The following is a 27,587-nucleotide window of genomic DNA, read 5'->3' as shown; positions in this document are numbered from 1 at the left end:
GAGAACCTTTTTGTATTGTGTTTTGTTCCAGGAGACTCATGTAAGTACCCCTTTGTTTCATTTTTGTAGTTGCCCCAATCTCAACCCCCTTGCCATTCACTTATCTACGACCCAATTCTCCAAATAACCCCTGAGCAGCCGTTCGCAATAGTTTCGTTTTATTGTGCTTGCCCTATCTTCACCCCAATAATTTCTGTCCTAAATTTTAAAAGTTTCAATTTAGTGATTCTTAGATATATTTCAAATGCATCAGATTTGTTAAAACTACCATGATATAGGTTAAGCTCTATAATGGAAATTTTTTGGTCATCGTTGAATGAAACTAATAAACTGTATTAATCTCATAAAAATCATTATAAATGGCAAAGCTTGCGCCACGTTTATTTATTCAATACCTTAATAAAGGTAAAATACAAAAATTGCATACAGAAGCTGCACCTTTCATTTTTAAGAGCCGTTTTGATTTTTTTACATAGGACACTTTGATTAAAGTTGATACAAATTTTATTTAACATTGATTTCTCGCGCGTAACTGACATTAAAAATCGCCGGTCGCTTCAAGCAGTGTTTCTGGGAGAACGGTTTATTTTACACAAACAGTGCTAATAAACAGTTTTGTTTAAAATTATCTCAGCTATGTTTTATTTGCAATGTTTTTTCTACGACGTATAGATTCTTGGTAAATCAAATTTTTCCATTTTTCGCACCGTACGAGTGGGGAGCTTTAAAGGGATCCCCCTACTCAGTCCTAATTCCTTTTGGATGTGGTGACACCATCAGGCCTTTACAGTTTTTTTAAAATTTCCCTTCATCCTTCCCTGTCCCGGGTTAGTTGTTCGGCTTTATGTAACCCTTGGTTAATCAATATTTTTGTTTGATCTACCCAACGGCTTGGAGATCTTCCCCTAGGCCTCTTTCCTTTAACTCTATTCTCGAATATCAGTTTTTCCATCGTACCTGTTCTTCTAGCAATGTGTCCAAAATACCGCAAATATCTCTGTTGTATTTGTTTAAGCAATATATCTTTTACTTTAAGTTGTCCTAATATCGATACGTTAGTGCGATGATCAATCCAGGATATTCTCAACATGCGGCGGTATACCCACATTTCAAAACCGTCTAGTTTATTTTTATCCACTTTCTTTAAGGTCCACGTTTTGGATGCATATGTAGCCATGGGAAAAATGAGTGCCTTTACCAACCTCAGGTTTTTGTGTATTGTTATGCTTAGCTTTAAGACGATATCTTTTTTGGGGTCCTAAAATTAATATTTTTAATAAAATTCAGCTTTTGTATGATTTTTAGAGGTTCAGTGGCATTTTCGTCTCTGAAGATTGGAGTAGGCTCATTAATTTGGTTTATATTGTGTTCTATTATGAGTAATTTTAATTATTCACTTAAAAACTTCTTATTTATATTTTATTTTTCACAGTACTATTAATTTTCATTTTAGGTCTGCTTTTAATTCACATTTGTTTTTTGGTAATGATTTACTTTAGTAATATTTTTTATGGTTATTACCAGTATTTTATTCAATAAAAAGAAATATTTGTTTTGTTGCTTTGGTTGTATTAATAATAAATAAATATTAAATTAGGTACATGTTCCACTGTGTAAAATATATTTACATTTATTTTCCTTACCTTGTGCATAGCCCTCACAACCGAAGGCCTTCCTGGAGCCGTCAAATCTGAAACAAAATATAATTATATAGGTTTTTTGTTTTCTTTAATATTATTACATATAAAACTATATATAATAATATTGTGTAGGGTACAATTTATATAGAAAACAATAAAAACTTTGATTTTTTAATTCGCAAACTTTATGCACAAGTTGCCCTTGTGTCTTATGTATCTTGTAAACTTAGCATGCGTATTTTTTGTTAAATTCTTAATTAGTTCTAAAATAAGTTATGTACATATTTACCGAATGGTGATCGATACTAGCTACTTTCTCTGTAGAAGTGTATTAACGTTAGGAAACTCTTAAAAATATGATAAAAAATTTATCCATACTATACTGATCGCCTTATAAACACAATTACTGGAATACTCAAAAAATAATATTGATGTAAATCAAACACACAGACACAGAGTCAATGCAGTTAAAGCGAGTAAATGTATAGTCCAGGAAAATAGGTTTTTCTTCTCAGAACATCTTAATAGCCATATATTTAAAGAGTTGTTCCGATAATAATATACCTATAGTAATCAAAACCTTGTTTTCTGCAGAAACTTGGCGTGGTTTTTTAATTATTAAAAATTTAGCCCAAAGAATGTGATTTTTTCGAATTTTCTCTTACCAATAACAAGAAGTTATCTATTTATACTTAAATATAAACATTTTATTTGTTAAAAAATATTTCAAAATGACGTATTATAAAAAAAATGAAATTGGTTTGTTCCTGAAAAAACAACATACAACCTAAAAAAATTAAACTTTTGTAAAAATCTTGCAATCGTAACCGATTTTTTTTCGATGTCTAAATTAAGAACAAATTAAAACACCTTAAAAAAATTAAACTTTAAGTTTTAATTAAAAAAGTTATAAATTTTAATATTGTTTAAAAAAACTCATCCATGAATAAATTATACATTTAACATTATATTATTATACAATTATACATAAAACTTCCTTTAAGGTCACTTGCAGTCTATTAATAAACTGTACGATGCGCACTAACTAACAACAGTAAAATTAGTATTTTGGCCTTTAAAAGAAGGATTTAAACTAGTTAATACATTTCTGTATAATCTCATACATTCATTTCTAATTTTCTCCTTCATATCTTGTTTAGTTTTAGCTGGAGTTTATACACTTTATCCTGTATACTGCCCAATTAAAATATCAAGTTTCTGTAGCTCTGGAGATCGAGGAGGCCACTTTACAGCTTCCCATCTTATAATCTATTATCCAGGATAATTATCATTTAAATGTACATTCCCTAAAAAAATGTGATATACTGGAGCACTGTCCTGCTTTCATTACTTCCATAAATTTTTTGACCAGCAAATATAGATACATTTTTCCGTTTACGTGATCTCAGAATAGGTAGGGTGTTGCTTTTTACATGTACGATGGCCTACATATAACATATAAAGACATATGTTTTATGACAGAAAGGGAGTAAATGTAATACAAACGTTTAATCTAGAACTTGGTGGTTTCTTCCCTTCTACTTGTGTATGTTTAAAACGACAGACAAATAAGAAGCAAGGAGACTATAAAGCTCTGTTTAAAACAAGTAAAATAAAACAGATTATATACGTTCATTTAATTATAATAAATCATTTATATCTACTAATTAATTACGACGTGACAAAAATATAAAATCCAATATTTATTTATAGCCAAGAATGAGATATAAAATGTGACTGTACAAGCAAGATCGATTAAAACATTAAAATCTCATAAAATAATCTATCGTTACCCTCAGATATATAAGAACATTACAGCAATCAAGTCATTCGAAGATTAAGAATTGGATATACCCGATTCACACATGGCTACTTAAAGAAGTCAGAGCTGAAGCTCAAATGTCAAATCTGCTTAGGTGTATTAACTGTGAAACACATCCTTATCGAGTGTCCCCGGTACGCAAAAAACTGTGGGTGTATGTTCAGAAAGAGAGAATGGAGTGCAACATAAACTTAAGTCAAATATTAAAGACGATTTAAACTCACCCGATTAAGTCCTTAACTTAATTGGTTTCTTGAAAGACATTCAGTTGTTTAATAGAATATGACCCTTTGTTTTTCATTTACTTCACCTTTAACTTGTTTAAATTGGTTCTCATTTAAAGCTTAAACGTCAACTGTAGGAATTAGTAATCATATGTCCTTATTATCATTTTTGTACACAATATTGCTTGTGTCAATGATCATTGCAGCCGAGGTACATTAATTTATTAAAAAAATTATAAGTGTAAAGAAAACACAATACAATAAATGAAATAGAGTAAATGAACACAACAAGATAAATGCATAGACCACAAACAACGAATAAAATAAATAAATATATACTTAATAAATTGGAAAATAAGATAATACAAACAAAATATAAAGAAAAATATTTTATAGTGAGTAGAGGACAAACGCTTGATAATGATGGACTTACTATTTGTATAAAAACTAGTTACCACCAAATAATTTTATAATACTTATTTTTGATATTAAAATATTTCGATATTTTTGGTTGATTTTTAAATTTAAAATCTCATTTAGTCCCTTAGACGTCTGGTAATAAAATTTCCTCGTACTTTATAAATCATTCAAAGTCTTTAAGCCACCGTCTTAATGTATATAGGTGGCCATGCACGAGCGCCTTAATAACAGAGTATGCCTTGACGAAGTTCTATCAGATTTTCTCTCCTTACTTCCCACCAGTGACTGGACTGAATTTTTTTCATAAAAGGTTTTATTTTTTCAAGAAATGAAACGTTTGATACTATTTATTACTAATAGATTATTACAAATCCGTTTTTCTAATAAAACTATATGTAAATTTTTATTTCTTACATTATTAATAACTGTTTGGTTTTTACTGTTGACATATTTACGGATTATTAGTATAAATCTGTAATTCACACATTAGTTTGTTTTGAATAATTAATAAAATGTTATGTTTTATCAATATTAGACTGTAGAAAGAACAATTATGTAAAAAAGATGGTCTTTTAAGACAATTACAAGTACCACATCACAAGTGAATAATAACGATTAAGGACTAATGAAACACTATTATGTTATACTACATGGATTATTAATGATACAGCAGCGATATATCAATTACTAAAAATAACAATAAAAGAATAAATAATTTAAAGTTACACACTCACCTTCCGGTTAAGGAACCGCTAAGGTTTACAAATTTAAATCAACAGCATAAAAATACAAACAATTATTATTTCTATTATATTTCGTAATGAATACAGCATTTAAATAAGAACTAAAAGATGACATTACAATTACAGAAACAACAAAGTTTGAATTGTTTAAATGAAAATAAAAAACAAATAAAGATATCGACGTATTTGGAAATAAAGTGTAAATAAAATACGGGAAAAACCGTGAAAAAAAAAAGAATATCAACTCAATGGAACAGAGATTTTTTGTCAACAGCTCAAACCATCTCTTGCTATTATTTTCCAGTTTTGTTTTGCTTTTTTTTGTCAGATCTTATGTAACATTGTAACTTTCTTCAACAAAATTTACAACGAAGGAAAAATACCAGATGATTGGTAAGAGTCACTGTTTATAACATTACCAAAGAAAAACAGGCCCACTAAATGCAGCGATTTTAGACTAATCAATTTAATGAGTCACACACTGAAGATACTCTTACGAATTATACAAAACCGAGAATTCCTTCTATGCGAAAGTAGGATGGGTAGTAAGCAATTTGGATTTAGAAACGGTCTAGGAACTAGAGAGGCACTATTCGGTATGCGCGTTCTATTACAAAAAAGTTGTGAATTCCGAAAGAATTTTTATGTTTGCTTCACCGACTTCAAGAAGGCGTTCGACAGAGTACAACACGATACACTTTTCGATTGACTACGGGCAGCAGGACTTGACCACTATGATATAAGACTGCTGAAATACTTATATTACAATCAAGTAGCCTCTATCCAAATTGAAGACAGTCCGACTGAAAAAATATCCATCAAACGTGGAGTACGGCAGGGTTGTGTTTTGTCACCCATTCTTTTTAATCTGTACTCTGAAGAAATCTTTAGGGAGGCTTTGGATGACAGACAAGAGGAAGTAAGACTAGGTGGAGAAGTAATCAACAATATTAGATACGCTGACGATACAGCCATTCTTGCAGAAAATTTACAAGATCTTCAAACATTACTAAATCTAGTCAGTGAAGCAAGTTATCGGAGAGGCCTAAAAATCAACATTTCAAAGACAAAGTGGATGGCAGTTGGAAAGATCAATATAGATCAAGGTCTGATTTCTCTTAATGGAGAGGAGATCGAAAGGGTAAATCATTTTAAATACCTTGGCAGCTGGTTAAATGTAAATTGTGACTCTGATGAAGAGATAATAACCAGGATCGAAATATCACGTAAGGCTTTTATGACCTGGAAACCAGTTTTATGCAACAGAAACCTCTTGATGAATATTCGTAAGAAGGTCCTGAAATGTTATGTGTGGTCCATCCTATTGTATGGTTGTGAGACATGGACGTTAAAAACCACAATGCTAAACAAGTTAGAAGCATTCGAATTATGGTGCTATAGACGAATCCTAAAGATGTCGTGGGTTTCGCACACTTCCAATGAAGATGTTCTTCAAATGGTCAATTCAGAACGTCTTCTCATAAACACCATAAAGAGGAGAAAAACAGAATACTTCGGCCATATAATTAGAGGACCTAAATACCATCTACTTCGCCTTATAATACAAGGAAAAGTAGAAGGAAAGAGATGGATTGGTCGAAAGAAACTTTCATGGCTGCGTAATATTAGACAATGGTGTGGTTCCACAGTAGAAGAATTATTTCGCGCAGCAGCCGACAGAGAAAGGTTTCAGGAAATTATAAACATGATGACGGCCAACGTCTGAATACTGACATGGCACCTAAAGAAGAAAATGTAACATTGTCATGTCATCTCTTCCTATCTTATTTATCTTACAAAGAAAATGATTTTTTGGTTACTTTTATTTCTGTTTTAATATATTCTTTTCAGTACTCTTTCCCACTAAATCTTTCCAGATGACCTAGCTACCTTATTTCTGCAGTTTTGGCTACGTGTATATTGGTTTGGTAGGTTAAATGGACTCGTTAGTTACTTTTGATTCTTTCTGATGCAAAACTCTTCTTTTTTCTCTCCGAATTTTTACTTATTAGAGTTTTTTCTCCAGAGATTTCCCATATTTATTTCTCTACCTGTATCATCACCCAATCTACATTCTCATAGAAAAGTTTTGGCCTTATCACAGCTTTATATAGGTGCCATTTCAGATTTGGTAAGTTGCTTAGTGCCATTCGATTTTTTCTTGTTTTTAATCACTGTTATCATTTTTGTTAAATATGTTTGACTTTTATTTCTTTATGCATCTTCTGAGTTTAATTTGCTGTTCTTGATAACCCGTTAGGAACAACTTTAAATAATTTTATTGAAACTTTTTAATCCCTCGTATTGCTTCTAACTTCTTTTTTCGTTTAAATAATACAACCTTTATATTTGTCATAATTAAAGTTCCCACGAAGTACTGTTCTGTATATTTTGTTATGTACTTTTCGATTTGTTTCAGCATTAAGCTATTGGTAAGTTCGTAAAAAGATCTGGCCACATAAAAGGTGCATTTGTATTTTTTTAGTTAATTCGTGGCCAAATTCATTTCACTTTACTTTGGTACGTTCTGAAATATATTAGAAATCTGTAAGTGATTTTTTCTTGCTTGTAGTGAGTTTAACTAAATTCCATATATGTTTTCTTACTAGTTTGAAGTTAATTACAAGTGATGTATTCAGGACTGCCTCTCTATTGGATATTATAACACTTTTTTGTAGTATATATTTTTTTTCTGGGCGCATAGTCGACTAGCCTAAGTTTCAGATTGACAGATGCTTGTAAAGATGCAAAAATAGTAATTTGTCTTATTTATTTTTGCAACCTAACTTTGTAATATATTTATTTACAAAGTTTCTTATACTTCTTTGGCATGTCATCCTGTGACTTATTTTTTGGAAGCTGTTTGTTAATAGGCCGATTGTACTTCAGCTAATTATCTCATTGTAAATCTTTCACTCGTGCATTTTTCTAGCTAAAGTCTTAACGTTAACGACTACTAACCTAGCCAGAAACTACGGCTTTACATACCTTCCAAAGCTCAGTTAAATTTAAAATTAAAAAAATTATGATGTCAGTGCTGTCACCACAGTTTTGTGCATTCGTCAATATTATTTTTCACGAATGTTGCCCGTCCTGCTTAGATCAGCTATACTTCCCTTAACCATTGTCCCGTAAATGATTATTAACCTTATTGTTACATTTTACAACTACATTAATATTTTCGGGTTATATCCCTAATTTTTATTTTGAACATTTTTGACCATCATTAGAACTTTGGTGACCTCGACCATTATTTCTTTTTCATGCTTGCTTCAGACCAGTTTCTTGTCTAGGATAAGACATATACAACTTTTGTTTTCAACTCAACTTCAATTTATTGTGGTTATTTTAAACATGTGTTTTCTTTTTTTTAAATACAATCAAGGTGCTTTAGTACCTATCTACAAGTGAAGAAAAGATAGAAGATCTACAGATTGATGACAACGTAAAAATCAAAGGAAAAGATAAATTCAAATATTTGGGGTTTATATACACGAAAAAGGCAACAACAGAGGAAGAAATTACACAAAGATTAGGACAAACAGGAACAGCAATTTGACAACTTAACTCAGTATGGTGGAATAGACACCTAAATATGAAGACAAAAACATAGATTTATAAAACATTAGTGCCAAGTATTATGACATATGGGGCTGAAAATTGGATCATAAACAAGAAAAACAGCAGTAAGATAGTAGCAACAGAGATGGAATGCCTGCGAAGATGCTGCAGAGTAACAAGAATGGATAGGAGAAGTAATGATGAAATAAAGCCAAGAACATCAATAGAAACAGACGTATTAACATATATAGAACAAAAAAGACTAATGTGGTATGGACATGTAAGAAGAACTAGCGACAGCAGATGGATAAAGAGAATAACCGAATGGAGCCCCATAGAAAGGAGGAAAAGAGGACGACCCTGAAAATCCTGGAGGAACGAAGTAGACGACGTCATGAGTAAGAGAGGCCTAAACGATGGGGAAAGGGACAACAGAGAGAGATGGAAACGGTTGAGCGAGGGAAGGCAGTGAATACTGTCGAATCCCTGAATATAATATATATATATATATATATATATATATATATATATATATATATATATATATATATATATATAGACTTGATTTCAAGTACCATCTTTTTACACCTTGTATTTGTATATTTTAGTTCTCCCTTAATTTATTATGACACAAAATATGTTTTAGAATTATCCCTTAACAATTATAACGAATTTTTTAGCGTATCATTATCAGGATATCCCAATATTTGTTAAATCATATATTAGTTGATTTATTACTTTACTTTAGATAAGTAAGGACCCAAGTTTCCACAGTTGTGCAGTCTTTAGTCGTTGACATGGAGAAGATATTTCTTCCTAAGCAGCTTAGATCTCATACTATCTACTGTTATTTCATTTAGTTCTTTTATAATTATTTTATTTCAAATATTGTTAAATGTCTTTTAGGTAACTAGAAATGTATAAACCACTATTTCTTATTTGCTCGAAGTATCCTTTATTTTATTCACTTAGGAGAATACAGAAAACCAACAGATGGCAAAAACATTGTACGAGAATTCTATTCTGTTATATCTTTCTGCATTTTTTTTAATAAAATGGTTTGACGGTATGAAGTATTTTCTGATTTTGGATGTGTTGTTTTTTTCTCCCTACGTTAAGGTAATGAAGCTTCACACCTGTTGCATATTTCTGGTGTGTATCCTAGTTCTGTTACTGTTCTTGCTAGCTGTATATTATTTGGTAAACTAAATAGACTTTTCATTTTCTTATTATTTCTCCTTATCCAGAACTTTTTATCAATGCATATTTCGATACCTATGTCAATGAGTTTTGTATAAATTGACCCTGTTGTAAAAGCCCTTACAGAAACTCACCTTGGTTCTCAAAGTGTTCCCCTTCTTACTTTACTTTAACTTTTCCCTTTTTTAAGATAAGTACTATCAATAGTATATTACTTTATGAGGCGGAGAAGCATGACTTTTCTTGACGCGCCCGATATTACGCGCCGAACGAAGTGAGGCGCGAAATAGAGGGCAAGTCAAGAAAAGTCGCTTCTTTGCCGAATAAAATATACTATTTTTTCTTCAAACGTCTAGATGTTAGAAATTAAAATAATTAAGTCGTCGGTGGGATTTGCGTCTCCCTGGTTACAGTTGTTTGACAGTTGTTTGCAATTATTAAAGACAGCTTATTGTTGTTGCAACCGCAAGCGCAAATTTAGTGCGAAAATGGAAAACCTAAACGAAATCGAGTCCGCGGCTAATGATGCAGTAGCACGTTTGGGGCCCTAGAAGTCCGGAATAAAGTATCGGTTAGCGTACAAGCACTTCCAAGAGTGGTGCGATACAAGAGGAGTACGGCAAGTTACCGAAGACGTTTTACTGGCATATTTTAATATAATGGAAAATGAAAATAAATGGAAATCTTCTACAATGTGGTCACGATACTCTATGATAAAATCCGAGTTAGTTATTAGAAAAAATGTGGATATAAGCAAATTTTTAAAGTTACGTGCCTTTCTAAAAAAAAACAAGCGAAGGATATACTGCAAAGAAGTCTAAAGTTTTTACTAAAGACGAGTTTGATAAATTTTTGTTTGAAGCGCCAGATAAGTTGTATTTAGGATTAAAGGTAAAAAAAATTATATTGCAAAGCATGTAGTATACTCTACTAAATTATAAAAATATTTCAGAATGTTTTGTTAATTGGGGTTACCGGCGTCTGTCGATGCGACGAAATGGTAATAATGAAGACTGTGGACATTGAGGATAAAGAAAATGTAATAATTATCAAAATCTCAGACAGTAAAACACGACAAATTAGATCTTTTACGATAATTGGTCAAAACTACATTAAACTGTATAAAAAGTATGCATCACTGCGGCCTGAAAATTTCACAGAAAACCGATTTTTTATCAAGTACCAAAATGTACCCTGCCCAAAAAGTGCCCAAAAAGTAGCTGGTTATTTAAATTTAAACGATGCAAGCGCATACACGGGTCACTCTTTACGACGAACTTTAGCAACACTTTTAATTGATGGAGGCGGAAATCTAGAATGCCTCAAACGACATGGGGGCTGGAAATCAAGCACGGTTGCCGAAGGATATATAGAGGATTCAATAAGAAATAAGAACGATAATGTTCAAAAAATTTTAAACCCTTATGATTCGCCAACATCGGGAATGATTGCTGAAAGTTGTTCTTGACCATCAGTATCATCAATTACCAATGCGTATCAAGAGTCGGGAACATTTTTCCACGGTTTCAATTTTGAAAATGCCTCATTAACTAATTGTACTTTTAATTCTACTATAAATAAAAATGATGTTTAAATGTTGTTAATGACATTTGTATTGTTGCTTTGTGACATGTTTCATATTGTTGCCATGACAACATTTTTCCCTCCGCCGTAAAGAAATGGGAAAAAAAACTGCTGCCGGCGGAGACATCAAACTTTGACAGGATCAAGTTAGATAAGTAATGTCATCATTATTTGACGTTTGAAGAAAAACACATTTCCCGGCCCGGTGAGATTTTTTAAATCCCAGATTTGGGTTACTTATTTATGTATATTTAGCATCTTACTATTGCCATATTTTATCAGTTCCGGTTGAGGCTTATTAATTTTTCCCCTTTTCTTCCTCCTGTCCTATTTTAAATGACATTTTTTCTTTCTATATGACTGCTTCTTTGTGTTTCAAGCACTCGTTAAAAAATTGTTTCCATTTTTTAATAACCTTAGTTTCTACTATTGTAAGAAGGTGCTATTAGATCTTATCCTGAAAAACACTATCCATTTTTTGCAAACATTGGAGTTTGCATAGTTCTAGATTGTTTTTCTATATATTTAAAGCATTCAATATTCTTATCGTTACCAAAAAATTTCACATGTATGAAGTTTAGAATACATGAATAGAAATATGTACAAAAAGACTTTATAGTTTTGTAGTTTTTATATTATAAAATTCGTCATTTCTAATATTCCATAACGTAGTTCATATTTACTGTAATAAAGGTATGAGATTATAAAATTGCCCTTAATTTAAAAGGTTACAAAAATTATTGATATATTTTTTTTTTAAATTTAACCTTTTTGCTGAAGTTCTACGTCAATGATAGTCTCTAAAGCACACTCTGTTTTATGACTCGTTCGCGGTCCATGAATTAGCAGAAAGAAAGGCAGATGGAGGAGTAGGGGAAGTACTAGGGCTCGATAACGCCAAAAATAATTAATTACTTTCGATCGGGCCAATTTTTCAATAAGGAACTGTCAGATCTCAAGAAGACTAACGAACTAGAACCTCACTGGATTCCTCCTGCCAGTCTGCCACTCTTTTTTAGTCTCTGGAGGGTAACCTAAAACGAATATTGGACGCTTACTTGCTATTTTGACGCTAATTCTATCAGCAAAACAAAATTACTGTTGTGGATGTAATTAATAAAGGATGTGCTTTCCTTGTAAATACACAAAACGCACTTCAACTAAAATCTAGGTAAGTATTTGACTTGTATTGAAGAAATTATAATTGAATGGGAGACTTATGTAATATTATTAAAACATAAAAAGAAAATATCCTTATAGAGTTATCGAAATAATCGTAATTGGGATTGACGGATCGTTGCTAAATTATAATTTAACATTGTCAATGTAAAGTTTGATTTGGCCCACATTTTAATAAACAACTTTGGGAAAATTAAGTAAAAATCGTATTTAACATATTATTTATTCACGGATATTACTTCTATATAAATGTAAAAGTACAATTCTAGTAGCAAAACGGTGTGAATAAGTTCTTAAATAAATAATGTGCGTAACAATTAGAATAATATCAAGATTATATATGGGTCAAACAGCAATAAATAAACTCAAATAGCGAAAAGTGGAGTTCTTGTCAACAACATTAAATATGCTGACGATACATCTACTTGGGATACCTCCAGAGATTCTTTGATAAAGTATCTATGGATAGTATGACATATGGTTTACATATCAATATTAGCAAAACCAAAGTGATGGTCAAAAGAAAAACATTAACAACAACATCAGGTATGTTGACGCTACAGCTATTATAGCCAGTATGTTGAGAGATATAGATATTCTTTGATAAAGTATCTATGGCTAGCATAACGTAGGTTTATATATCAATTTCAGGAAAACCAAAATTATGGTCGTCTCAACAAAAATTAAAAACAATTGCGGATAATTATTTTTTAATTGACAGTTTATTGAGGGGATTTCGCGGTTCCTGGATCTTGGAACTATCGACATCGGGATTAACCAACATTCAGAAAAAAATTATTCATCGCATTGAACAAGCACGGACTGCGCCAAACTAAAAAAACCGTTGATAGCACCGTATCTTTCTTTGGCTTTAAGAACTACTCCTATATAGTATGGAAAGATAGACACTATACAAGGAACCCCTTAAAAAGATAGAGGCCTTTAAAATGTGGGTCTATACGAGCGTTCCCAGAGTCTTCTAGACCGATTGAGTCCCAAATCAGGCAGTGCTGGAAAGACAGGATCTTTTTCGAAATTGCTACCAAGGTCGCTTGCAGTCATTGTCTAAGAATTGTGACATTTTATTATATTAAATTAAAAAGATTAAAAAGACGGGGAGAGTGTGCGCGCGGCACCACTTTATGCCGCAAGCAGAAAAACGTAGAGATTAAATTTAAAAGCTACATATTTGTCCTTAAAATAAAGTTCTAAATAATCATAAACTTAGGATAGTTAAATCAAATCATTTATTAAGGAAAAATACAAACAAAATATTATTTTACAACATAACATGATAAATGGTTTCTTAATATTGTTCTGAAGCTATTTCCTTGTGGCATGTTAAAGTAATTAACATTTAAATGGGAATAAGCCACAACTAAAGATTATTGTATTTTGAGAACGATTTCGAAAGTGGAAATTGAAACGTCAATAAACGTACTTTAACCTTTAATTGTGGCTTATTCCCATTTAAATAGTAATTATGATAAATGATATTCCTAAAAGACAATATTTTTCTAATATTTCTTTTCCTCCAGTTGAGTAAATACAATTTTGGCAGATGCTTGTCTTTATGTTATGCCCTTTGCATAAAAAGTAATTGCATATATTTTCGTTATCTTTGGCAATGTAGAATAAATAATTAAACTTCTAGATTTCCATTGAATTCGAATTTTGAAAATCTACGTGTCCGTATGGTTCTGAGTCGCTGTTGTTCAAAGTGAATTTCTCATAATCGCTAAAGCCCACTTTATCCTCGACGATTTGACAAATTATCAGCCAACTCTTGTAACTATGTGGCTGTCAAATATTTTCTAGAATTTTTATACGTGGACTTTTTTCTTCATTCCCCTGTCGTCGTTCGTGCAGTAAAGAGCTACTTACTGTCAACGAAGAAAAGAGGTGCGTGTTTGTGCCAAATAGAACTGAATCAAACCTATCCTTGTAAATTGAACAGGTATTTTGAGCATTGTACTTTGCTGTAATATTATTTTAAATTTTAGTTTGATCAAAATAATTTTTTATTCATTTTTTGTGACCAAAAATTTGACATTTCTGACTGATTCTTTATGAATAAGGTGGAGGGGGGGGGGTTACCCCCCCTGATCCCAATGTAAATAAAAAATTAAATTCAACTGTCACTGTCAATATGTATTCTGAAAAAGATGTTGGTCCGTTTTTTGTGTTTATAGAGTCAACAAATATAAATAATATTAGAGTTGGTTCTTTTAATAATATAAAAATTGCAAGAGATATGTTTAATTTAAAATTAAATAATATTAATAAAATTAGAAGCAATGGTTCAAACAGAATTTCTGTAGAGTTTAATAATTATCAATCTGCAAATACATTCCTAAATAACAAAAATTTATTAGATCAAGGTTATAAAATTTATATACCTTTTAATTATATATCTTGTAAAGGTATTGTACGTCAAATAGATGTTGAAATAAATGAAAATGAACTTATTGAATGTTGTTCTACTAACAGCGATATTAAAATTTTAAATGCTAAAAGGCTAAACAGGAGAGTAGTCAAAGGGGATACAACTACATACGAACCTACAGGTACAGTTTTGTTCACATTCAGTGGTGTTTTAATGCCTAAAACAATAAATTTTTACGATCTACCAAAATTGGTTAATGTGTACATTCCCCCAGTAACACAATGTTACAATTGTTTAAGATTTGGACACACCAAAACAAATTGTAAAGCAAAAGAAAAATGTATGAATTGTGGTGAACTTAAACATACCGATAATTGTACTATGAAATGTTTCTTTTGCAAAGGTCCACATGTTTCAACAGCGCGTACGTGTCCGGAATATTTACGTCAAAAAAATATTAAAGAACTCATGTCTTACGAAAATTTAACTTTTTTTGAAGCTAGTGAATACATTCCCAAAAATTACATAGAAAAAGACAAATTTATTTTCAACTCAAAAGATTTTCCGTCCCTTCCGAGTAATAGTACTAAAGTAAAATCCCTTAATAATAAAACTATTCAACACAATACCGTTTCACCATCAGAAAGAAGAACACACAATTTCAAATCTTCGAAAAGGACATTTCAGCAGGTAGTATCAAATACAAATAATAAAAGAAGAGTAATCCAACAGAGTTATGACAGAAATGCACATGATGAATGTCTTTATGTTCCAAATGGTAGACCAGAGAATTACTCCTCTTTAACTGCCTTATCTCAATCTAAATCTCCAATACCCTCCCAATCGGAACCAAAATCTTCTAATTCATATAATGTAAATCCAAATTCAGCCTGGAATGCCAGTGCATCGCATAGTAATTATAATTTCGATACAATACCTTCACAAGATTTCCTAAAATCATGTATAAACTTTATTAACATTTCACCAGATAATTTAAATATGGTTAAAAAACTTATTCTTTCCCATTCTAACCTTAAGTCCTATATGGACTTAGACAATTATTCAGATAGTGATTAATAGGTTAAAACTTAGAATGATCCTAAAAACAAAAATAAAAATCATTCAATGGAACATCAGAAGTATCAATTCAAATAGGGATACTCTGACTGATTTAGTCTCTAAAGAGGACCCAGATATAGTAGTTATTAATGAAACTTGGCTTAAAGAAGATTTCAATTTTACTCTAAAATTTTATCACATTATTAGACAAGATAGGGATGATGGCTATGGTGGGGTAGCTACCTGTATTAAAAATTCTATTTCATTTCAGACTATAAAAAAATATAATTCGGACAAAGTCCAATATATTATAACAAAAATTGATGACATATTCCTAATAAATATCTATTCAAGTTCAAATAATGAAATATCAGTGCCTTTTTTAAATTCCATGTTAGAAAACCTAGATATAAAAAAATTAATCATTATGGGCGATATGAATTCCCATCATCCAATTTGGGATAAATGTTTAATTAATAAAGGTGGTAAAAAAATAGTTGACTTTATATTTGATAACGAGTTGACCATCCTAAATGATGGTTCAGCAACTTTGTTTCAGCTTCCCAACAATAATATCAGTGCTGTTGATTTAACAATCGTGAGTAGTAATCTGGCTTTATGTACCAAATGGGGAATTATTAAAGACTGCGGCAATAGTAACCATTTTCCCACATACATAAAAATCAACGACATTGAACTATCAGATACAACTTTTGTTGTATCTGATATATTAAAAATTATAAAATAAGAAATTCTTCAAGAGCTGATTGGGATCTTTTTTATGATGAAATATTAAACAACCTAGTAAATTTCTCAATAAATAAAGTAAATTACAAACAATTCATGTCAGTTATCAATAAAGCAGCAGATGTTTCGATTCCTTATAAAAATTGTAGGATACAGGGTAAACCATTCAATCCTTGGTGGGATGATGAATGTACATTATGGGTAAAGAAACGTAAGGAAGCTTTGCACATATTTGACTCGTCACCATCACTAGAAAATTATTTGTATGTTAAACATATAGTTGCACAAACCAAGCGTAACCTTAGATTAAAAAAGAAAAATAAATTTAAACAATTTTGTGAAACATTAAATAGAGGATCCAATATAACATACGTATGGAATAAAGTAAAAAAATTTTCAAACCATAATAATTGCAAAAATTTTTATAATCCTTCAGATAACATTAAAAGAGAAATATTATATAATATGTCATCAATTTCTATTGATCCTGAATTCCGTTTACTTCACGCTAACCAAGAATTTGAACTTATTTCAATTTCAGAAATTAACACTGCATTGTTCAATAAAAGAAATTCTGCCCCGGGAATTGATGATATTTCTTACTCAATGATAAAACATCTCCCTCTAAAAGCCAAAAAAATCCTCCTAAATATATACAATTAATGTCTTAAAGGAGAACCCTTACCTAGCGATTGGAAAAAATTTAATATTCTTAACATCTTAAAACCCTTAAAGGACCCACTTCTTCCAACTAGTTTTAGACCAATTGTTTTATCCTCTTGCATACTAGAAACTTTAGAAATCATTTTAAAAAATAGATTAGATTGGTTTTTAGAACATAATCTCGTTTTTAAAAATACTCAAGCAGGTTTCAGAAGAGGTAGAGGAACTGCCAACAACTTAGCGCTCCTTCATACCTTCATTTTAGAAGCCTTTGAATCTTCCCATTCAGTCCTTGCCGTCTTCATTGATATTAAATCAGCATATGATAATGTGAATATATATAAACTTTACAATAAATTACAAAATTTAAATGTCCCTTGTCCTATAATTAATATTATTTTTAAAATTTTGCAAAACAGGCTTTTATATACTAGATCCAATAACGGTGACTTTTTGGGCCCGTCTGTAGTAACTAAAGGTTTACCCCAGGGTTCACCTTTAAGCACAATTTTATTTAATATATACATATTGGATCTATTTTCCATTCTTCCTGAAGATATAAATATTAATGGGTATGCTGACGATTTGGTTTTATATGTTAAAGGATCAGTTATCCAACAAATGGTTAATAAAGTCAATATGGCATTGTACAATGTACAAGAATGGTTGTTAGAACATGATCTATCTCTTTCTATAGACAAATGTGAAGCTGTATGGTTTTCGAAGGGAAAACGCAAAAATTTTACCCCAGAAATCAAACTTAGTAACACAATTATACCATTAAAAGATCAAGTTAAATTTTTAGGCATAATTTTTCAAAATCATCTCAAGTGGGACAAACATGTTGATAATATATTAGTTAAAACAAAGAAAAGTATTAATATTTTACGTGCAATTTGCAGAGTGTGGTGGGGGGCAGACCCTAGGACTCTTTTAATAGTCTTTAATGCTTTAATAAGATCTCACTTAGACTATGGTTCATTCTTATTCAGACCTATATCTCAGAAATGTATTAATAAACTTAACACAATATTTTTTGAAGGGCTAAGAATTTCTTTAGGTTGTATGAAATCTACCCCTCACTTGGCCTTGCTAGCAGAATCGGCGCAATTTGATTTAAAACATAGAAGTTTAATATTAGCTACTAAATTTTTAAGTAAGATCGTTAATATCAAAAACCATCCTTTGATTTTGTCTCTTGTTAACTTACGGAATAAACTTATAATCAAACCTAATTTTTATAATGAAGATAACTGTCCTTACTTAGTTTTAACACTAGAATACTTTTTTCCATATTTTAACAAAATATATAAAGGTAATAATTTTCCATGTTATGAGATGGATTTTGATACATTAGTCAGTCCAGTAAAAACACTAAATTGTGAAATAACAAAGAATGAATATATGATTAGAGAAAAATTTGCAATATTTACTGAAAAATATATCAATGATTTCACGTTCATTTATACGGATGCCTCAAAAAATTGTAACAAAGTAGGTTTTGGCATTTATATTCCTAGTATCAATTACAAATTTTCATCCAGACTACCTGATGAACTGTGCATATGCAAAGCAGAAAACATGGCTATATATCAAGCAGTTAATTTATCCATTAATAGACAGATCAATAAAGTTATTATATTTTCTGATTCTCTTAGTGAAATTTCTAAAATTATTAATAGCAATATTTCTGCTTCGGTAGATTATTGGTGCCTTAAAACAAAAAATCTTACTACATCTGCAAATAGAAACGGATTTGAAATACTTATCTTATGGATACCGGGTCATTGCGATATACCGGGCAACCTACAAGCTGACACACTGGCCAAAATAGGGAGAGATCTTAATGTTCCTTTAAATATGAAATTAGATTCTCAAGACGTGTTACCCATAATTAAGAATAAAATTAAAAACAAATTTAAAAACACTTGGAAAACTTTAATTAGCAAAAAATCGTATCAGTATTACAGAGTACAAAATATTTTTCCTAATAAGACATGGTTTCAAAACTATTCATATAAAGATAGGAGACACATTACAACTATTATAAGAATGCGGACCGGTCATTGTTTAACAAGTCAACATCTTTTCAAACTGAATTTGGTGGACAACCCTTACTGTGAGTGTGGCCTAATAGAGAACCTAAATCATATATTTTTTGAATGCCCGATAAGGATCATTCCGAGTTTTGACCTATACACAAAATTCATTTATATGAATTATAATTCACCAATTACTATATATTCTATATTAAATAAACTTACTGAAGAATCAGTCAGCATTTTGATAAAATTCCTTTCAATTAATAAATTAAATTTGTAATCGACAATGCTCAATACTTTTTGTAGTGTTTACTAACATAACCTATTAATTAACTATTAATGAATTTTTTTTCCTACAAAATTATTTGGCACAGGCATAAGTAAGTGGCCTCGAGTTGGTTTAGAGCCAGACTTTATCGTGGTCACCAGCAAATTGAGCTGGCGTATCACCATGACGTGAAAGCCATAGAAACAAAAGAAGAAGAAGAAGACTTTTTTCTTACAATTAGTACATTACAGCAACTATTTCTAAAATATTAGAGTACTTTATATCACAAAAAATATTTTGACTAAATAAAAAGTAATAAAAACAGATAAAATTTAAAACTAATTGTACTTACATTGTCAGGATAAATCCAGTACCTCTTACTACAGCGTTGCACTAACACCTAACTAAATCCTATACCAACGCGGTATGAATGTCGTAAGTAGCCTAATATAGTCATTTTTGAGATAAGGGGACAGACAAGCGAATGTCGCTAAGATTACTTTATGGAATCTTAAAATTAATCAAATATCTCTATCAATGAGTTTTAATAACTCCATGGACACATCATCTGGTAAGGTTACTTTACCATCTATTGTGTTTTTAATGGTATAGATGACTTTTATAGATTTGTTATACTGGTAGTCCGGTATTCTCTGTGGTTTCTGTAACAGTTCTTCTTTTTCATCACTAAATAGCTGTTGGATGTAGTTAGTGTAGTCTCTCTCCACATCTCTCAACAATCTCTCCTTCACATTAGTCATAATACGCCCATTAAATTTTTTAAGGATATTCGTTCTTGTGCTATTTTGCAGCTGAGAAGCTGTCATTTCTTTGATTTTTTTTTGTGTAAATTAAAGCTACCACACTTTGATCCAGATTTTTTTTTATTTGTCGTAGAGCCACCTCTCTATTGCTTCCCGAATTTTCTTTCTGACGTTTTTCTTAATTCACTTAATTCACTAAGTTATTTGCTTTATGTTTTTCTTGATCTTTCATAAGTTCAAAAACTTAAAAAAAAGGTATACTGAGGGAAGAATTTATACTTTAAGGGCATGTTAAAATTTGTACCATTTATGTCAAATACCATTCTTCTTTGATTTTCTTTTATTCTTCTATTCTTAACTTTTCGTTTAGTTTAAATTTACTTTTTGTATTATCTCTTATCTTGTTTGAGCAACCTGTATGGAGAATATTTCTGCTTTTGGATAAGTTTTGCATGATATTATAAAATTTCTAGTTTCTGTTGACGGTAATATAATCTATTTTATTTTTGACTATTTTGTTGCTATTTTCAGCTAGTGACCTTCATGTTTATAATTTACGTTTAGAAAGTTTGAGTTCCCCTGCAATCATGAGTTCCCCATTGATACAAAAATAAACTACTCTAGTACATGTTTACTCCTCTCTCCGAGATCATATCGCCCCATACAATTTTCCTATTCTTCTTGGCCCACTTTAGCGTTTAAATCGCCCATTATTATATTTATAGTATTCTTATAGTTAGCTTACAGACATTACCAATTTGTTCATAAAAGGCTTCCATATTGTTGGTCGTGGATAAATCGATAGTATGTGGGGACCCTTTTAATTTATCAATTAAAAAAAAATACTAAAATTTTTAACATAACACCAGCGAAACGAAATACTCGCTCAACTTTTTTATTTTATTTAAAATAATGTTTAATTTGTAATTCTTCCTACAACTATTTTAGCCTCCCTATAAAATGACTATGTTTTGAATACGAAACATATTTATTGTTCCTAATCTTCACCCTTACACCGATGTCTCTCGGAAATTCCTTATCTTAGGGCATCGATTTTACCCTCTTTTTCGATACACACAATAATATCCAAGGGACCGGCGACCAGTTAGCTTGTCTTGTACCCAGGAGACCAACGGCCATTTCGGGTAATATTGGTCAGATAACCTCTATATATAGTACATCGTGGAGATGTTGCTATTTTGTAGGCCAATCTCTAAAACAAGCATTGCTTAATATGTTAAAAGGACATAAAAACTGGTTGCAATAAAATTAATAATATGTTATTAAGTTTATATTCAATAAAATTTAACAATTTTTTACAGTTATGATTTCGTACTCCTGGTTTAAATCGAAATAATTGGTAAAAATTCATACTTAAATGAGATTTAGCTTTACATTTGTATAAAACCTTGGTATTACCAAAAGTGCTTTAAAAACTAACACTAGAATAAGTAAAAACTTATTACTAAAGAAGTTACTATTTAAATGGGAGTAAGCCACAATTAAAGGTTAAAGTAAGTTTATTGTCCTATTGACTTCCACTTCGGGAATAGTTTTCAATATACAAACATTAGTAAATTAAATACAGTTTACTAATGTTTGTATTTTGTTTGTATTACAGAACTTTTTAACTCTGATGCCATTGCAGGAATGTGTTGTATCTTTCTCTATGTAGATTTGTAGACGTTTGTGATTTTGAAGTGATGCTCTAGGTTTGTACCTGTTTCTAGTTACCAGTGTTGAAATGTTTCCAGAATTAGAAGTTTTAGAAATGTTATCTATAAGGAGCAACTATAAAGAGCTATTTTAAACTCGAGGAACTTCATTACGGTTTTATTAGCATCAGCAAGTTGCTTATGGTCATTTCTGTATAGAATTCAAAAATTGTCTGTCCATTTCTTACTTCTAGCTCCTATTCGATAATAAGTGATCATCCTGTCAATTAAATCTATTGCCCGCATGGATTAGATGTACTTTTTAACAATGTTTAATGTTTGGTGTAGGTAGCTCAACATATCCCGAGTCCTTTGTTGACCATTGCTTACGTTAATCTGAAGGTTCTATTCAGAACGCAGTTGACGGTAGCATAACTAATTTTATATCGTACTATTGGACTATGTTAATTTTTTATATAATCTTACATCTGGCTCAGAATAACCACAACCAAATCGACTTATCACCTTATCCGATGTTACATGAACTGCTTTGGGTATTCGGGATCTCAATATTGTACCAGTTAAAAAAATATTTTTGTTTAACATGTACTCAAGTAAAGGTACGGTGGTGAAATATTTATCAATGAATACATGTGTTCCTTCTAATAATGTAGATAACTTAATAACTGCAGATGGAGCAACACCCAACTTCTTAACATCATCATCATTCCGCAGAAATGTATTTTCCCTTGAAAAATATCGAAGTCTAATATTAATCATTTGGTGGTATACTGCAACCTTACTGTATCTTGGAAATGTCAAGCAACCTCTTCGTATTCTTTTAACTAAAGGCCGGATCTTAAATAGTTTGTCAGCGTTTCTTTGATCTTGAGGCACATCAGCATCAATGACTACTTTTAAATTGCTTCTGATTTTTTGTCTTAGCCCAAAACATTCTAATTTGGAGATACTTTAGACATAACATTAGAATAGATATGTCAAAAAATGTTTTCACCCAGTTTAAGTAACGGTAAAAGGTTTACTTTTTTTGTCAACAAAAATTTAATATTTGTACAATGACAAATATTTTCAAAAATCTGAATCATTAAAATACATACCGACGTAGTTTTTAACTTTCCAATTTTGACTCTCGTGGACTGTATCGACATTAACAGTAAAGTCTACATGCTGAGGTACAAAAACATCCATTTTGTTTCATGTACTTCGGTTCGTAAGCCTTTTTTTAGTTCATCGAGTGGCAATCTAATTTATCTTCGGATGGTATTTCTGTGTCTTATTCATTATCTGTATATTGGTTGAGGCTGATACAATTCTTCATTTGGATCAAAGCCGTAATTAGAGTTTTTAGAATCTGAAACGTCTATACTCGAATTTTTCAGACATTCAAGAAGTCTTTCATAGTCAAATTCGGGTCTTCAATATTTTTGATTACGAAAGACAGCTGAAACAAAAAAGCCTAATATAATATTTTATGTAATTTACTGTTTGAAAATTAAAGCTTCAATAATTGTAGTTTTTGAATATGAAAGATGTAAAATTACCGATGGAGGTAAAGGTCGTGTTTAAGAGAATGACGTATGCATTAGGCAGTCCATGTTACTCTTTGTCGTATGGAGTGTCGTCTAAAAGGTGTATTTGTGACTGATTAGCTCAGATATATGATATTGCCATTTATGTTGATCACATCTAGGACAAGGTAAAATTGAATTGTACATATTTGTAGCTAATATAAGACCTTATTTTTTAAATGAAATTGTTTTTGACTGCTCGTATGGTAAAAGGTTTATATAAGTGGGCCCAACAAATTGACCAAAGATTAAAAATCTTCCGGCTGAAGAAATTAATATTATAACCTATGGGATTAAATTTAGCATGAGAAGGCTGAGCTCCTCAAGAGACTTAAAAAGAATAAAGGTACAGGAATTGACTAAAGAGGGGGGGGTTTAGGGAAAAAATAAGTGAATTAATCAACAAATTAGGGATAATAGGAATCCCTCATGCTTAAAGCATCTAGCACCCTAAGCAAAATCTATTTTGGTTATATTAAATCCGGTTTATATAAACCATGAACTTGATGGATGAGTGTGCTGTACTAAGTTGTTGACTAAGAAAGGGGAGCAATGGTTGAATAAGGATTTTTTAATTAATAGTTGGGAAGGCGATATCAGATGAACCTGTGTCTGAGAAAAGGAAATAGTGAATTCTCATCTCATCTCACACAACAGAAACATACCCTCAACATCCCAGAAGACGTCTCTTTGTTACATAATATTCCTCAAAAAAACTTTCTAAAATTAGATCTGTATGAAGACGTGGAAATAGTCAAAGAAAAGCAAAGAAGCCCCATTTGCGTCAATCACCATGTATCTTTCAACCGTGATTTTCAACCCTCACACCGACAACTCTTCTCATAGCCCACATTTCCCAATTTGCCCTACCTTCTTTGCTTCGATCTTCCTCTTTAATCGTCCACACCTTTATTCCTATTCAATAATTGTGTCTCTTTAAGCCATATCTTTCTTTGCACTATTGTCACACCCCCCCTTTTTCCGACCCTATTGTTAACTTCATAACTACCCATGTCCATTATACTTCACTATTTCATCATTATCTCTACTCTTCATGTCTACATCGTATTCCTGTCCATCTTACTTTCTTTTAATATTTTTCTGTCATCTCATATATCCACCATCTACTCATTAGTTTTAAACTCAGTAATCATTCAAACACAATTCACACTCCAACAATTTATCATAATTTACTATTTCCTTTTCTCAGACACAGGTCCATCTGGTCTCGCCTTCCCAACTATTACTTAAAAAATCCTTATTCAACCATTGCTCCAACCATTGCTAAGTCAACAACTTAGTACAGCACACTCATCCATCAAGTTCATGGTTTATATAAACTGGATTTAATATATCCAAAATAGATTTTGCTTAGGGTGCTAGATGCTTTTTAGCATGGGGGACCTCTATTATCTCTAATTTTTTGATTAATTTACATATTTTTTCTTAAACCCCCCCCTCTTTAGTCAATTCCTTTACAAGAGTATCATGGACTGCCTAATGCATACGTCATTCTCTTAAACACGACCTTTACCTCCATCGGTAATTTTACATCTTTCATATCCAAAATTTATAAATAAAAAATTTTTAAATCCCAACACTGGGATTGATGTTATCATTTTTAACATCACTAAAGCTTTTGAATCGGTTGGCTGCAGTAAGATTATGTATAACTAACACTGTTCCATGGTACATTGACATTCTGTTTTCATCACCGTTCATAGGTATCTTGTCAATCAGTTACCAGCTGAAGTCCGTTTGAAGAGGTCTACCCTCCGGACGCTGGTATTCACGTGAGGCATAGTTATATGTTGCCTGAAGTTAAATCTAATAAAATATTAAACATCATTCATTTTTAACAACAATATGTACATTTTTTGGCAACTTTAACTTATGTAAAGGGTTTTACCCTAATATTTTGGTGGATTAGGCATGTTAACCTGTAAGTATAACCATTTTGCACTTTTTTTTAACTTTAGTCGACATTTCAATCACGTTTGCTTTAATTAAATGGTTCATACTTATTTTAGGCTTTTAACCTGATGATGGAATTATTATTTCGAAAACGTTTGTTATTTTAATGTAGCCCTTCTAAGGGTTTTTTAAATATACCTATTTTTAAAGAATTAAACCCCTTTTTGTGATATATGGTATACAGCCAGCTGCAGGAATTTATTTTCCTTGTGGATTTTACATAATATTTTATGTATGCCTAAGGACCTGACGTCCATAAAAATAGACAACACTGTTTTGGATAAAAAAACAAACTCATAATTGTTTGCTAAGACAACTACATCACATAAATATATTTATAATATGCTATGTTATTATACTTAGCAACATTTGTGTCAATAATCTAATAAAATTAGCTACTTACCATCAATTGTTTTTCTACGACTGCCCGCCATATTCGTCACTTGCGATTAACAGGTTAACTAAGTTAAAATATGTTTTCAGTAATACGACGCGCTGTTATCAGGTTGACTAGTATATACACTACGATGGATTGTGGGACTAGGCTCTGTAAATTTAGTTCTTGCCAAAAAAATGTATAATACGTAACTGTCCATTTAATTGGACATCATGTCTCAGGAGAATATATAAATTTTGATTCTGTAATTCAAGTGCTTACCTAAATAGAACGTGTAACGCAGTAACCACCATATAAACAGCTGTTATAGGTTAATGCTTCTATATGCTAGCAGTCACTGTAAACCAGCTCACACGTATGACATCATCATGTCTGTGGATGTATACGTTTTCACATAATTGTAAATTTAAGTGAATTGTGGGTAGCTAGCGTGGATACTGGAAAATTACTTTCTTCAATTATTGTAGACATCGGGAGTCAAAGGATAAGCAAAATTAAAAAAAAATGTGTTATCCCAGTGAAATAATCACAATAAAATTTAATTTTATTTTGTAACTTTAGTATACATAATTTTCAATGTAAATGTATTCTTAAACGAATTTTAATAAGAAAAAATACAATAGTCATAATCAAACAACAAAAAAATAACTAACGTTCAGATTTGCAGTATATCAAACTTTTAAAATTAACCCTAATAACCCTGACGTTCTATATGTAGGACGCTAATTTCCATAATTTTTGAACACGGCCCTGTTTAAATTTGATAACGCCGTCTATCACAAAATGTTACTCAAGGACAAATCGTCCCATTGTTGTTTAGTTTGTTCCTATCGCTTGAAACGTCTACTTGTGGTGCGGTTGTAAAAAAACGTAAAATATGGCTGAGCATGGAATCAGATTTGCAAGGTAAGAAATGAATATTAAACTTTTGATAAAATATACTTTTTTATGATGTTATTTGTATATAAGTGTTCATTTTTCCAAATCGTGAAATAATTTTATCCAAAATGTTTGCCAGTTGGCTGCCAGGTGGTGATAAATTTGACCGTCCTACATGTAGGATGTCAGGATTATGTACTATTATGGCATGAAAATTATAATTTTGAGTAATTATTGTAATCATTGGATTTCTTTGTTTATTTTACTTAGTATTTAGCCCAAAAGAATTTGTTGATAGTGTTATGAACATACTGCTTTTATTGTTTCAGGGGTTTTTCTTTACATGAGGCCTTGGAGATGTTAGAAGAAGATGAATTTCCTCATTCTCAAGCTAATATAGTTCTCTTACCTCCGGAAGATGCCGCTGAAACAGATGAGGATTCTGGTGATGAAGAAAACGTGTCTCCGGATAATTTGCCTTCAAATATGTTGAGAACAGTAGCTGAAATCCATGTACCTCGTTCGGTTGACTCAGACTCGGATGATGATATTCCATTATCAAATTCTGTTAAATCTGAGAAAGTTTTGAAAATTCCACGGCAATACCACTGGTCTGAAGTAGCAACCACCTTAGAGGAAGCAGAAATACTTGATTGGTCAAAGGATAATGATCTCAGTATTGATACAGAAGATATTCCCATAGACTGGTTCATGAAGTTGTTCGATGAAGAAATTTTTGATTTACTGGTTGTCGAATCCAATAGATATGCAAGTATGAAAAATAAGAAAAA

The 27,587-nt window shown here is 31.2% G+C and overlaps 1 protein-coding gene across 1 annotated transcript in view; it reads right to left on the bottom strand.

Moving 5' to 3' along the window:
- Positions 1–27,587, bottom strand: part of LOC140434832 (uncharacterized) — a 742,586-nt gene that overhangs the window by 308,762 nt on the left and 406,237 nt on the right. The window contains exon 2 of the mRNA XM_072523397.1: positions 1,644–1,690. Within this exon, the coding sequence (XP_072379498.1) occupies positions 1,644–1,652 (9 nt within the window). The 5' untranslated portion in view covers positions 1,653–1,690. The remainder of the gene's footprint in view (positions 1–1,643; positions 1,691–27,587) is intronic.

The sequence above is a fragment of the Diabrotica undecimpunctata genome, chromosome 2 (assembly GCF_040954645.1).
Source record: "Diabrotica undecimpunctata isolate CICGRU chromosome 2, icDiaUnde3, whole genome shotgun sequence".
NCBI lineage: Eukaryota > Metazoa > Arthropoda > Insecta > Coleoptera > Chrysomelidae > Diabrotica > Diabrotica undecimpunctata.
This window is presented reverse-complemented; position numbering and strand designations above follow the sequence as displayed.